Source organism: Mustela lutreola, chromosome 2, assembly GCF_030435805.1.
Source record: "Mustela lutreola isolate mMusLut2 chromosome 2, mMusLut2.pri, whole genome shotgun sequence".
NCBI classification, from domain to species: Eukaryota; Metazoa; Chordata; class Mammalia; order Carnivora; family Mustelidae; genus Mustela; species Mustela lutreola.
In genome coordinates, this window is record NC_081291.1 from 38,042,348 (window position 1) to 38,056,829 (window position 14,482).

The 14,482-nt window shown below is 41.1% G+C and overlaps 1 protein-coding gene across 1 annotated transcript in view; it reads right to left on the reverse strand.

Moving 5' to 3' along the window:
* Positions 1-699: 699 nt before the first annotated feature.
* Positions 700-14,482, reverse strand: part of MDFIC2 (MyoD family inhibitor domain containing 2) — a 101,947-nt gene continuing 88,164 nt past the window's right edge. Inside the window, exons 4-5 of the mRNA XM_059165017.1 lie at positions 9,629-9,850; positions 700-959 (exon numbers count right to left, since the gene is read on the reverse strand). Coding sequence (XP_059021000.1) covers positions 700-959; positions 9,629-9,850 — 482 coding nt within the window. The remainder of the gene's footprint in view (positions 960-9,628; positions 9,851-14,482) is intronic.

Below are 14,482 nucleotides of genomic sequence, written 5' to 3' on the forward strand. Positions count from 1 at the left end.
ACCTGTTATGACATAGTCATAGACGTATAATAATGTGGTCTAGAATTACAGTACTCTCTTGAAGTACATCATATTCAAAATTCACTGGAGATGTCTTAGAGACATCTGTTGTAATTACAGGAACATGGTTTCTAATTCATTTAATTCCCTTTCCTACCTAAACTGTACATATAAGTGAATTTTAAGAGACTGTATAAATAAATTTTTAATTACGAAATCATGTTATACAATACATTATTAATAATAACCAACAATGCATAATGTTTATGCATGAGTCCATTACAAAGACAAGCTAATGTATGTCAATTCGAAAAGAATGCACTAATTTGTCCTGGATTTGTGAATGAAGTTGAATCCATGACGTAAGCCAATGAATGCAGTAACCCAGAGTGGGTTAGCATGCTCTTTTACAGTCAAGAAATACCTTGTACCTATGGCAGTTAAGAGGTACTTAGGATTTGTTCATCACATGTGATCAAGATCTTATTTTTCAACGAGCCATGCGGTTACGAAATTTGGAATGAGACCATAGAGTTGACAGTATTAGATTTGTCAGGCAGGTGCAGAATAAAATGGTCTATAGCATCCAAGAAATGTGTACAGTCCTTACATCTCGGCACATAGAAATCACAGCCTTGTTGTCATGGAATTTCCCCTTGGGGCCAGAGGGTCTGGAGGAATGTGGTTAATTTCACTGGGCTAGCGGTAACAGATTTCTGAAATCTCCATAGCTAGCTCCAGACACTCACTGGTCTCGTGGCAAGACTCAAACAGGCTGCAGTCCACGTCACAGTTGCAACTGCAATCGTTCCGAGAGTGGCTTTCATCCGAGGTGTGGTGATACCTGTGAGAGGGGCAGCACAGGTTGGTACACACCGTTTCGCACGTATCCGGGAGCATCAGGAGACAGTCCCAAAACTGGCAAAACAGACAGGTGAGGATAAGGGAGGCACACTCCTCTGTTTAAAGAAGAAGAAGAAAATGAATAGTGGCCCATACGGGGGCATCTCTGAAGGACAGGCATGTGCAGTGACTTTATAGCCAACTCTTAATTGTCTATATTAGGGGTAATGTACTTCATTATTCTCTCAAGCTTCCCCACCCCCCCACGCAGGACTCCCTCTGCTTAAGTAATTGCTTTATTAACTTCCTGAGCATTTCTATTGATTCCACATAATCTGGTTGTTTAAAATGCTGTCACTCTTCTGAACTCCTTTATTTACTTTGCCTGCAGAGGTGCTGGGAAACCACACAATTCACTACCTATCTGGAAACCTTGCAACTGTCTGAAAACTAACAGGTCCTCCCCAAGTGCAGAGAGCTTTTGGGAGCAATTAGGATTGGGGACAAGGAGAGAGACTGTACAAACTTTTGGCTTCTTGTCTCAAGGATTTGTCATTTGTATGGTGTGGTTTCCCAGGAATCCGCCACATCCATATTCCACATGCAAGCAAAAAGCACATTTCAAAACCCAATACAAATGATTTTTAAATAGCTGTAGTTTTGATGTTAGTTGTATTTTATTTTTGATCCCTGCATCCTTTGTGCTCCAGTTAATGTGAGGCCTTGATTTTATGTTCATGTTAAATGGAAATGTGTCATCATATGCCTTAAAGAGTAGAAATCTTCTCAATCCTCTTTAAGAAAATTGGTTTAAAAATTTACCATGCAGACTCGTGAAAATCTGAAAAGTATCTCCAAGGTATTGAAGGTAATTGGTAATTCTAGCCAAACAGCTGTGATGGGTTATAGATTATTATAGTTTTTGTTTCCATAAAGGGAATTAGTTAGAAGATGTAGCAGTTCTCTTGTTAAAATTATAACTTTTTTTTTTTTTTTTTTTTTAGTCACAAAGGTCTCAAAAATGTGTGAGCATTTTATAAATGGGTAGGTAAGCAATTACATGAGACATCATGTAATTAATTGAAGTCAGTATCCTGAAGATTATTGATGGTTGAAAGTAACAATCTGGCATGAATTGGAGAAAAATTCTTCCTCCTGATGGGTTTATCCATCAATTAAAGTTAGATTTTCATCGGGATTTATAATTCTTTCACCAAGAATGTTAATGTTAATAACTTTTGGTTTTCAGACTTCAGTTGGCTGAGACTACACAAGCCTGCAGGAGTGATTTCGCTCCTGGAGTCCTCCGCTAAAGGGTTCTGAGTATTCTTAGAGCCCTGTTCATTTATTTCCAAGAGCGTTTTCCAGAAAATCTTTCCACTTTTGTTGTTCAGCTATTTGTTAACCTGTAAGAGGAGGGAGAACATGGAAACTTGCTCTAAAAGGGAAAAGAAATATTTTGAAGATTTCTTTTAAAATACTTATATAAAGGTCTAAAGTGACCTTGCTTATAGGTAAACAAAAATCTTCCTGCCTCCATCCTGTCCTGCACCCCACCCTCCATCCCTGCCTCACAGCCTCCTTTTTTTTTCTTCCCAATAAGACGGTGTTAAAGAACCTCACCATGACTTTTATGATGACTTTAATTGCCATATATTGTTGCAGGTGCTGTGGCCATTACTAAGTATTTCTGGGGTAGACAGCATATCCCATAATACCCCTAGGGCGTATGTACTCATCTCTTTGCCAGACGGGGTACCGTTTTTATTCACTTAGAGCCACCTTCTAGCATGTGGCTAACTCACCCATATAAGTCAGTGCAAACCACCCACAAAAATTCAGGAGTTACTTAGCACAGTACCTAGACTCCATTTCATGTATGTGTTTCTGAAGAGGGCATGTTTGTCGTCAAAGATATGGAGCAGAAAATCTCATCAAATTTTACTAATGCCAAGAAGGCTATGCTAGCAGCCCCTGGCAAAGAAGTTCTCAGTAGAAAATATTCTCCATATCCTTCAGGCTGGAGACTCGAGAGACTGACTCAGGCTATGATCATATAAAAATGATCCAGTGGGATCACATCCTTTGTAGATGGAGATGTGAGGCTGAAAATTTGGTTTGCAGGCAAGTTAGGGTGGGGGCTGGTGTTCCCTATCAAAGTATGAAATACCTATTTGGTATTGGACCTACACTTTCCTGAGAGCATATATAATCTTTTGGTTTAATTCCTCTTCCCAGTGTTTTCTCAAGCTGGCAGATTCTGGAGGTCTCCACTTCTGATGTACCCCCTAGATTTTATTTACACACACACACACACACACACATACATGTTTGGCCTAGTATTTTGGCCAAACTGGTATTTGTTTTCTTCTACCTCTCTACTTTGCATTTGAGAATAGAAGAGCTCTTTTTTTCCCCCCCTTTTCTGTGTATAAGTCAGTCCTTTTTATTTGGTTATAAAAGGCAGAACCTCTTGCCCAAAAAAACATGGCAACATTGGTGAATTGAAAACAGATTTTTCCAAACTTTCAAGAGCATTGAAAACTTTTCCTAAAAGGCATATTACATAGTTCTACATGGCCAGGCAAAGCTGTTTTGCATATGGACAATTTTTGTTTGCACAAAAGTGGCCTAAGAAGTGGGGGGAGATTTGCAACTGTTTGAAAAGAGAGTTGGGCTTCCCCTATTCCGGAACGGGTGTGTTTTCCTTTGCACTATTTCTGGGGGCTTTCATGTTTAATAAACATGATACCCAAAGTCATAGCTCATGATTAGCACCCCTGCTCTCAGCCCATCCAAAAGAGTACGTACGTTATGCTTCCTCTGCCTACTTTGGGTCTCGTTGGCAATGTCTTCCTTCAATCATCTTCCCATTTACCGAGGCCAGATTGCATCTAGATCTCCCCTCTCGCCCCATTCCACACACCTGTCCTCCTGACCTCCTCCTGTCAATGACTCGGGCACACTCAGATGAAATCAGCAGAAAGCTGGGACTCGTTCTTGTCATTTCCCTTTTCCCCATGATACCACCATCCTCAAGTTGGTATGTGAAAATCAGAAGCCTCTACCCATCTCTAGGGCCACCCCCTTAGTTCTGGCCACTCTCAGCCATCATCAGGTCAACAAGCAATAGGCTCCTATCTAACACATGGCTTTTACAGGAGTCCAGCTCAAGTTCATCAGCTCCTGTCATGTTTTTCACTGTAGGTGGGAAGAGCTCACTCTCCCCTTAAAGTCCCACATCCTTGCCATAGCCTGCGAGTCTCGTGGTAGGTTCCTGCCTATTTTTCTGGCTTCCCATCCTTCTGTCCTCCTTGCTCACTGAACTGATTCAGCATCAGACCCTGACATACCCCATCTGAGAGACTTTGACCGTGCTCTCTCTTTGGCCTGTGTTATATACTTCCCCCTCACAGCTTGACCTGATTCTTACTCAGCCTCTGAGTCTTTTTCTTGAAACATCTTCCTTCTGAAAGTCTCATAGCATTCTGTTTTTTCTTCATGGTACAGACCATTGGAATGATATGAAACTAATTCGTGTATTAATACAGAGTTTCTCCCAGAATGTGAATTACAAGAAAGCTCTGTCTGTTGTTGAGTGGATGAATGAATAAATGAGTGATGGGAGATAAGAAAAGTCATCCTCATTTTGTGGGTGAAAGGACTAATGCTTAGGGATTGTCCCTGACTGTCCTGAATCTTTCAACTGTATGGTGGTTGGGGGTGGGGGAAGAGAGGTTCACATCTCAGTCCTTCCGGATCCAAAGTCTGTGCTCTCTTAGCTGGTGTTACACTGGAAACAAATGCACAGTGCTGGGCACTTTGTAGGTACCTCACATAGGTCCTGAAATAAACTGGAGTTGAGTATTATCATGTTCTTTTACAGACCAGGAAACTGTGGCTCAGGGAATTTAAGAAACACAGAAATGGAGGAGCCATGATTTGAGTCAAACTGTCCCCTCCAGAGCTCTGAACCCTGCAGCTGGCCTGCCCTTCAGAAGGCTCCCACTTCTCTATTACAGTCCAACATGGCGCAGGACATGGCTGGCTCCTGGAAGGCCTGTTACCCCTTCTCTCCCTGCTCTTCTCTGTCTTCCCGAGAAGGCTAACATCTGTTCTCCAAGTTCTGTCAAGTGGCCTTCTGCTTGCTTCAGCCAGTGAGAAGCAGTGGCAGGAAATGGAAAGGTGGAAAGAAGGGAATCCCAGGGGTGTTTCTCCTCCTCTGCTTTGAGCGTGTCTCAGTCAGTACCTGTATCTTCCCCTTGATTTTACCTCTTTCTGGACGTCCTCCTTTCTGCGGCTCTTGTTAATGCCACTTGCTAGTGGTCTGCCTATTAATGGTTAGTTCCTAGTGGCCCACGAGTGGAGTCCAGGACTAGTCCTCTACTAGTGGCCTGGAGGGGACAAGGGAAGAGGTGGCAGAGCTTGTTGCTGACGTCTAGGTGGCCTCACTGCTCCCTTACTTGGCTTTTTACCTCTCCTGATATCTTGTTAGGCGGTCTCTGCGTGTTGAAGCCCCTTTAATGACGCCCCTGGCATCCTGGCCTGCTCTCAGAGTGGTGCCCATCGCTCTTTTCCTCCCCTTGCCTTGTTAAACCTGGGTCAGGGAAGGTTCCAGGATGAGCTAAGACCTGCAGGACAAGCAGCCCAAAGTGGTACTTGACTGTGAACAAGAAGCCATGACACACCCCCTCCCCCGCCCTTAGGTTGTTTCATTTCCTTTGTATACCCCTAGGGTACATTTAGGACATCGAGGCTGTAATGTGCTAAGTGATACTCAAGTGATACTGAAGGATGAATGCAGCCTCCAGCCGTGCTAAATGTGCAGCTGGGGATTGGCTAATTAAGAGGGAGAATCTGTCTCATTAGAAAGGATCATGTTTAATTATAGTGGAAAAGGTAACGATGCAAAGACCTTCCACCAGTGTACCTGAGGTCAGCCTCACGGTCACGGTCCTGAACTCTCTGGGCTTGCCCTCCCCGCCTTTGATCCTGCCACCGTGATGCCTGGGATTAAGAGGAGAAAGGGACAGAGGCAGGTTTAGCCGTCCACTGGAGTTCTCATAGCTTTCCTCAGTTCCAGAAACATAGCACCTGCTCTTTGAGGAATCACTCTTCAAAATAGCAAGAATATGGTTCCTCCAGAAGTGGCTCCAGAGAAACAATAATCTCCCTAACCCTCCAGACAAAAAACAAACAAACAAAAAAGGCAAATAAACGTGGCCCCAACCCAGTATCCTAATATGTTCATGGTCACCGTGCTGTCCCAGCAGATTCAACAGAATCCTGAGATTCATGACACAGTGACTCCAATGAACTACTCCAAGTTTTTGGTCACAAAGTAGAAAAATTGGTTCCCACTTCTTCAACACTACTGAGTTTTTTTTTTTTTTTTTTTTTTTTTTTTTTTTTTTTAAGTCTGTAATGTAGAATAGGAATAAATAAAGTGTGACTGAATGCCTTTCTCTAGCTGGGGTATCATCCCTGATGTTATCAATTTTAATAGCTACTTAAATATGTCAAGATCTATTTAAGTTCAGACAAGCACAACTAACGTTGAAGTCAGTTCTTTAGAACGAGGCTGACTAGATTTGGGTGATACTTAGTAAATTTGTGCTTATGTTTTTTTCTGAGCAAATGAACTGAAATAATTATAAAATTGGAACATTTTATAAGGTGACACTACTGCATTTAATTGTATGAAATTTACAGTGTAGAAAATGTAATCATTTTATTCAGTAGTCCATGGTGTAATTAAGACTATTCTTTTGAGGTATCTTGTATTTATGATTTTCCTCTTCCACCTGGATGAGATGTCTCAAATTCAAAATTATACATCAATTAGGTATATTCTCAGGCTTCTTTTTAAGGCTCCTGTTTTCGAGCATTGTGTGTATTCCTGATTTTATTACCCGCAGGGTTGCCTTTGCAATCAGAATGGAGCAACAGAAACAGAGACACAGAGAGTGCTCTGGACTTTTTCCATTTTATTCAGGAAAGGGACCACACAGGATGAGCCACAATTTACTAATAAAGTAATGTTGCAGCACATAGTGTGTGATGTGCAGTAAAGATCCTTTTAAATTCCCATCAGAGCACACACCATGAACTGTGCTAATGGATGTAACACATTTTACAAAATCTGCATGTGTGAGGCTTTTCCATTCTGTTTTAAGTGGGGCAATGTATATAAATAATAGATATTAGCAATTAAGCATCCATTCCTATGCACTCATTTATACATTTGAAAATAAATTAACCACAAACTACATGAAAGTGGATGCAATCTTCTCTTTTCCCTTCTGTTTCCCCTGCTGTTCCTGAAAGATATTTCTGTATTTATCTCAGTACGAACAATGACCCCAGCTCTCAATTTCTGCATCCTTAAATTAATTACTATAAAAATTCTCTGACTTAACTCTTGAGATCCTTGATGTTTGCTGTTTAAAATAATGAGAGCTTCTTAGACACACTTGTGGGCCTTCGTTTGGATGTTTTGTTCTCTTTTTGATCCAGGTATCCCAAAGTCTTAACTCGATGGGGGGGATTTTTTTCACCATGTGGGAAGGGAATGGTGGGTTTTTACCTGTGTTGTCAGCCTAAAATCATGATTTCCTGGGTTGTGACGGCCTCTCAGGCAAGGCTTAAGAAAAACAGACTAAGTCAACTGTCCTTGTGAGTCTCCTTTGATCTTTTGAAAACAAAAAACCAAACAACCAAAAAAACCACCCCAAAAAACCAGTAAGTCTTGTATTTCCTGCATGAGACCCTGAGTATCAGTTGCCATTTCAATGGAGTGGTCCTTTGGCCCTTCCCTGAGAATACAGGGGTTCGGGTGTCATGTTAGCGGCACCAGCCCTTCTCCTTCTCCCAGAATCCCTGCTAGGACAAATCCGAGTGGTTCCGGAGGACACTGTGTTGTACTGTGTGGAAGTGTGTACAAGGGCAATTCCTAATTCAGGGGTCATGACAACCAAGATCCATTACGTGCATCCCTGAGACAATCTGACAAAATGCTCTAGTGTCACAGTGCTTTCTGGTATCTCAGAGAACTCTCCTGTATCGCCCGTTTTCTTGATTGACATCAAACTCCAGCAAAGCCAGAAACGTGGGCATCATCTTGAATTTGAGGTTGTAACCTGACAGTCCACTGGCCAAAGTTATCCCCAAGCTGTGTGTTGTTGGGAGTGTCTGGGCTTCATAAAAGAAATCAAAGTATTGCCAACACTCAGAAAATTTGGCGATTTCACAAGACACTCTGTAACTGGCAACTCTGAGCCTTGGTTTCCTTCCGGCGGCAGTTAGCTGGAGCTGAGTAGCTGCAGTGTGCTTCACTTTATCCCAGTCCTCACCAATCCCTGTTGCTCACTGCCAGTCTAACTCATTATTCATATATCTCCTGGCACCTGCAAGCAATCGTTTCTGTAGCCTCTGGTCTAAAGCAGCCATGACAATGTTTGTTACAAGACCATAAGGAACACATGTTAGGGGGCACCTGGGTGGCTCAGTGGGTTAAGCATCTGCCTTTGGCTCAGGTCATGATCTCAGGGTCCTGGGATCGAGTCCCGCATTGGGCTCTCTGCTCGGCAGGGAGCCTGCTTCCTTCTCTCTCTCTCTCTCTCTCTGCCTGCCTCTCTGCCTACTTGTGATCTGTCAAATAAATAAATAAATAAAATCTTAAAAAAAAAAAAAAAAGAAGGAACACATGTTAGAAATTTCTCCCCTTGCTTTTTGAAGCCACAACCATAACAAAAGCAAAAATCTAATATCTATTATGTGCCAGGTCCATTATTGGATCCTTTATACACGTTATTTCATTTGGTCTTCAAAACACCCTCACTCCATCGTATAGCTGAAAGACTCAGATTCAGAGATGGTAAAAAACTTATCCTAGTTTATATGGTTAATAAATTTCAGAGCCAGGAATTAAACAGATGTGATTCCACAGCTCCTGTTACACAAAGCCCATTTATTTATTTTTTCCTTATTTTCAAAAAGTAAATATTAATTTAAATATAGACTAAAAACTATACCCTCTTATATTTTCCTTCGAGAAACTGCAAGCTTTCTTTAAATGCAAATGAGGATATGGAACGCTACAAAATTCTTGAATGGTTTGTGTCTCCTGTAAAGGGCATTATAAAGTCAACCTGAGTTAAATTACATATATCTTGGTGTGGTGTGCATGACTTTGAACTTGACTGCGATGACCATTTAGCACCATATCAATTTGAAACTGGATTTGCAAAAGGAATGTGCCTTTTATAGTCATATGCATGGATGGTTGGGTATAGGTTGGCACTGACCAGAATGCCCAGGAAGTGATATCACCTAGAGGAATGAACCCTGTTTGCTGATGTAAGCATCGTGATATCTTTTATAGTCCACATCTATACATTCCCAGCATTTTAATACCATTCTACTCTACCTCTACTCCTCTCAGCCCAGCGTCATGGGCTGAAATGGTCCCAGATTTGAGAAAACTTTACCATTCTTCTTTATCCCCTTCCCAGGTCCACAGCAAGCACGATTATACCTCACTGCAGCTATTTAAAGCACTTTGCCTCTGATTTCCAGCTTTGAGAGCAAACAATCTGCCAAGCACCTCATAATTGCAGAGTGACCTTGACATGTGTCATTCACCAGGGTTTTCAAATCAAAGTCTTCTTGTTTAATATTCATAAAGGCTTTTTTTTTTTTTTTTCTAACAGCATATGTGATGATTTTACAGGGACTGGGGGTTGGGGAGCTTTATTTAGAGATGGGTTGATTCGGAGAAACATACCATCAGTGTCTCTCTGATGAACTGAAGTATCAGTTTGGAGGTAGGAAAATTTCGTTTGGCATTCTTCAAGGGAGGACAGTGATGTGCTGGATTCTGACAGTTTTTTCTCACTGGGGGTTTCCTTGGCTGGTCCATCTGTGATATTGAATTCAGATACTGAATTTATAATGATAGCATTAATGGGTTTCTCGTCTGCAAGCTTTTCATTTGTGAGTTGCATATCTAGATGAAAAAAGAAAACACACATACACAAACCCACTATAGTTGACATGACCTAGTGATCTCAGAACGGACATTTGCAGAAAGTTTCACACTCAAGACGTTTGTGAGAATAAGGTCTTAAGAGATTGAAGCATCATTGAATGGAAACTTTTTGAATAAATATTTAAGTTAAGAATAGAAAAGGGCAAGAATCATAAAATTTTACACACAGTACAAGTTTCCCTATCACAGACATTTGTAACACTTACTTCCACTGTGTTTTTTTTTTTTTTTTAAAGTGATGGGTGGAGAGAATCAAAGAATTCATTCACTTGGATCAACAAAAGTTCATAGTTTGTTGTCAGCTTTTGGTCCAAGTGTTTTCTGAATCCCAGAAGCAGTAAAACGGTCTTAAATGCTGGATGGACAGTGCTGCTCAATAATGTAGGTTTTCGCAATCAAATGGTTTTTATTTCTTTGGTTCTACAAACCTCAGTTTCCTCCTCTGTATAAGACAAGTGGTTGTCAATGAACCATCTATCCGCTCATACCTGTTTCTACCCTCCGAGACTCTCAGTTGCTTCCCTTCCCCTGCCTTAGCATTTGTTAGGTTCCTATTCAGGGGAGTGTTCATATGGCTTTTGAGGGTGTGCTTTTTGGAGTCTATTTTATTTCCATATAACCACCTGGAAGGGAACTTTTGGCAAAATCCTTGAACCTTGAGATTCTGGTTGGGAGAGGCATAGAAAAGACCAAGAAGGCCCAGGTGCTTCATGTAATTTAGAGCTCCCATATTCATTCATTCATCCATCCATTCATTCATTCATTCATTCATTCTTCCATAATCATATATAGGTTATTATATAAGAAACACTGGGCTGGGCATGGGGGAGTATAGTGGCACCTAGGACCAGCATGGTCCCCAACTTCCACAAGCATCAAAGGAGTTAGCAAAGAAATAGCTAAATCACAATATTGAAGAGTGTATGACAGAGCAATGGAAGATGAAATCATGTTAGCGTCTGGGTCATAACCAGTCTGGGTCATAACTTACCTATATACCCATTGCCCAGAATCTTAAGATCAAGAGAAGAGATAATAGAAGATACTCTTAAACATGCAGACCAGCTGGTTTCTGGGGACACATTAAGCCCTAAACCAACAGCAGTCTGAGTTATTTGGTGGCCCTCCTGGGAGATGGTGAAGATGCATTCCGGAGCCTTGCATTCTTGTGGCTAGCCCAATGCCTGTTTGATCCAATAATGCTCATGGAGTGACTGGAGTAAATAATACAACTCCCCAACCTGGCTTTTACCATACTTACAACGACTCAGTGCAAGGGTACATTCTTCCCAGCATCCATTCACCTTTTCCGAAGTTACTTTGTTTCAGGCAGATGGAAATCTCTACTGGGTCCTGCCTCCTCAGTCAGTGGTTCCCAGAGACTTGTCTAAAGAGTAAAATAACCTGGGAAATCTTTTAAAACTTAAGAATTTTTTCAAGCTCAGGCAAGCCCTCCCACCCCTTGGCGGATTAGCTCACAGCCCCTAGGGGATTTCTGAAGCTCCCTCTGTGAACCTTCAAAGGTTCCTGCAAGGCATGGGAGCTGTCCGTTTGTTCAGCCCACACCATTGTCTTGTTTCTCTCTCAGCCTCCAAACAGCCTTGGCTTTCAACCAGGCTTGCTTTTTATTCCCTAGCCCTTATGTTGCTGGCTTTAAATCTCTTGGTTGTGGTTTGATTCATTTTAAACTGGACTGGTAGAAGTTACGGATCATGAAAACATTGACCACTTATTAATAGCAATTAACGTAATCGTGAATAGATGGAATTAGCTCAACCGATTGGGAAAATCTAGACTTCCTCTAACCCCAGAGAGATTCAGCAAATTAATGTTGTAATGATAATGATGTCAAAATAATAGTTTATTTTGGGGGGGATATCAAAGTGCTGGGCAATCAGCTAATATTACAGATAAATATTCATTATGCTGTACTGATGTTTGGAGACAGATTATTTTTTGTCATGGGGAGATCGTAGGATGTCTAACAGCATCTTGTGTTCTATACCTACTAGATGCCAGTAGTACCCGTTGTCCTAGGCTGTGGCAAACAAAACTGTGTGCAGATATTGCCAAATTTCCCCTCCGGGGCAAAGTCACCTAAGTGGAAATCCAAACCACTGCTTTATACCCACACCCACATACTCCATGGCATGCCTTTTGTATCAGCTCCGGAGAGCTAGTGCTTACAAATCTTATTTACCCAAAGATCACAAAGAGTCCAGGAGGCAGATATTGTCAACTTCCCTGAACAGAGGGGAGTGGCTGGTGTCCCCTGCACACAGATGAGGGAGTGTAACCGAAGCTTAGATAGTTTATTTAGATAAGTTGTCCCAGTAGTCCTCATTAGCAAATGGCAGGACTAAGATTTGCATCCAGGCCCGGTGTATTCCCAAAGCTCAGCTCTCATCCTTGTCTCATGCAGCATCATCTCTGATTTGTCCTTCGCTTTTATCTCTGCTTCCTAGCTGCAGAGACCGCCCATCAGCAAACCCCGCTGAGCCCGAAGTCCCGTACACCATGCGTCACCCACCCAAAATCTAGCCTCGCTGGTTACTTAACGTTCCCGTTGCCTCTCTCCCTGAGCTCTGCAAAGCAAGACTACCTTCTTGCACGCTCAGGGAATTCTGCATCTTTGGTTACAGCTGCTGTACACTGTACATTAAAGAGCAGCTCAGAAAGAGCTGGTAGATAACGAAACCTTGATGAGTGTAGAGATTGCGGCAGCTGTTTACTTACGGAATTAATTAACAATCAGTTCAAATTATCACACGTAGTCAGGCTGCATGTAATTTAAATTGCTTTTGCACAAAGTAATTCAGTAACAAAAAAAATGTTGGATAGAGGTTACTGGAATGTAAGAACATGCGGAGAGTACTGTATACAGCCAAGTGGTATATGATTCTCTTTTTAATTTTGCGACAATTTTAAGTATAGCATTTTGAATCTAAGTGGTGTGCTACATTAAGCAACCATTTGGAGCCACTGGGTTTGTACTGAGAGAATTTTGTGGCGAAGTTAAACTGCCATTCATAAAGTTATTTTAATTCTCTATCTCTGTTTATATTTTTATTTTTTTTTTTCATTCCCCAGCGGGAACTATCTGTTGCTCATTAGAAAATCATCTGACATACACACATTTCAGACCCCAGTCTGTTCAACCCAGAATTCTGACATCTGAAGTGAGTCACAATTTTTGGGTGAATGTTACTGACATCTTCCATCTTTTATAGATGGAAAGCTAACAATAAATTTCCCCAGATTCCTCTCTTGCTGTGTTATTTGACATTGTATCCCAAGTATTATAAAGTAGCATAGGCTAAAAGGAGAAACATATAAAAAGTGGTATCACATCTCCTGCAGAAAAAAACCCGATTTTGGAATTAAATAAGGAACTCGTGAAACTATATTTGGGATGTTATACATAGTTCTTGACATTAACTTAGAGAAAATAATTTTTTAACAGAAAAAAAAAAACCACCCAAATTAGGACAAAAATTAGAAGCTCAACTCTATTTCTAAGGGAAAAAAATTTAAGTGTATCTTAAGTCAGTGAAATAGAAAATTCATGTTTGGGTTAGAAGTAATTGCAGAACCAATGGGCATAAACTTAAGTAACAGAAAAGACAGGCAGTTAATTAATTTTTTATTGCCATTGAGCAAATGTTATTAATTTAATTCAATTAACATTTATTGAGTGCCCACATGCAATGGATGAATCAATATGACAGGAGCTATTAATTTATTTACTTTATGTTATTAAGGAAACATTTTAATGGTTTTCATTTTTGCTCACTAAATGTGACTTTATAATTTTTGCATCCATGCATTCTCTATTTGAGTGCATATATAAATATATATATTTATACACATGCATTCTAATTGTGAATAAGTAGCATCTCTTCTTCCCAGGCTCCTCTCCTCCCATGCTATTCTTGCTTTTCTCTCCAGTCCCCATCACCTCTCCTCTCCCCTCCCTGGCCCCTTCGCTTCCCTTCCTCTTTCTCTCTCAGTTTAATTCCCCAACCTGCACAGTCTCTGTTTTTGGTTTCTTTTTTCCCTTCCAGTTCCTTCAACATGTTTATTCCCTTTATTCCTCTCTCTGTCCTCTTAGTTCCTCTCTTGGTGCCCTACCCTCCAAGGTCATATTTGTCCACACTCCCAATTTAATTATTTTTCTTTGTAAAGCTGGTCCCCAAAACTGTGCAGTTCATCAGCCAGCTGGGCCATGTTTACTGAGGGTTAGACTATGTGTCTGGCCCCGTACTGGGTTCTGGGAAATTCAGAGAAGAACAGCAAAGAGTCTCATTCTTCAAGAGGCCCGTAGTCAGCACAAACTCTAGTCACACCCTTGTAACTGACTACTGGGACATTTTACGGCCATTATCAGCTAATCTTTACAATTAGTATATCTCTTTCTCCTAAGGCCTTATTCTTCTCCCCGAACTGGGTGACTCTGGAGATATCCCTGGAGAACCCACAGTTCAATTTCTTTTCATTGTTTTGTCATTTTTAACAAATTCCCAGTGCTTCAAAATATTCTTTGAATTGCCTCATCTTTCATCCCAAAATTTACCAGTTCTTTTTCATTTT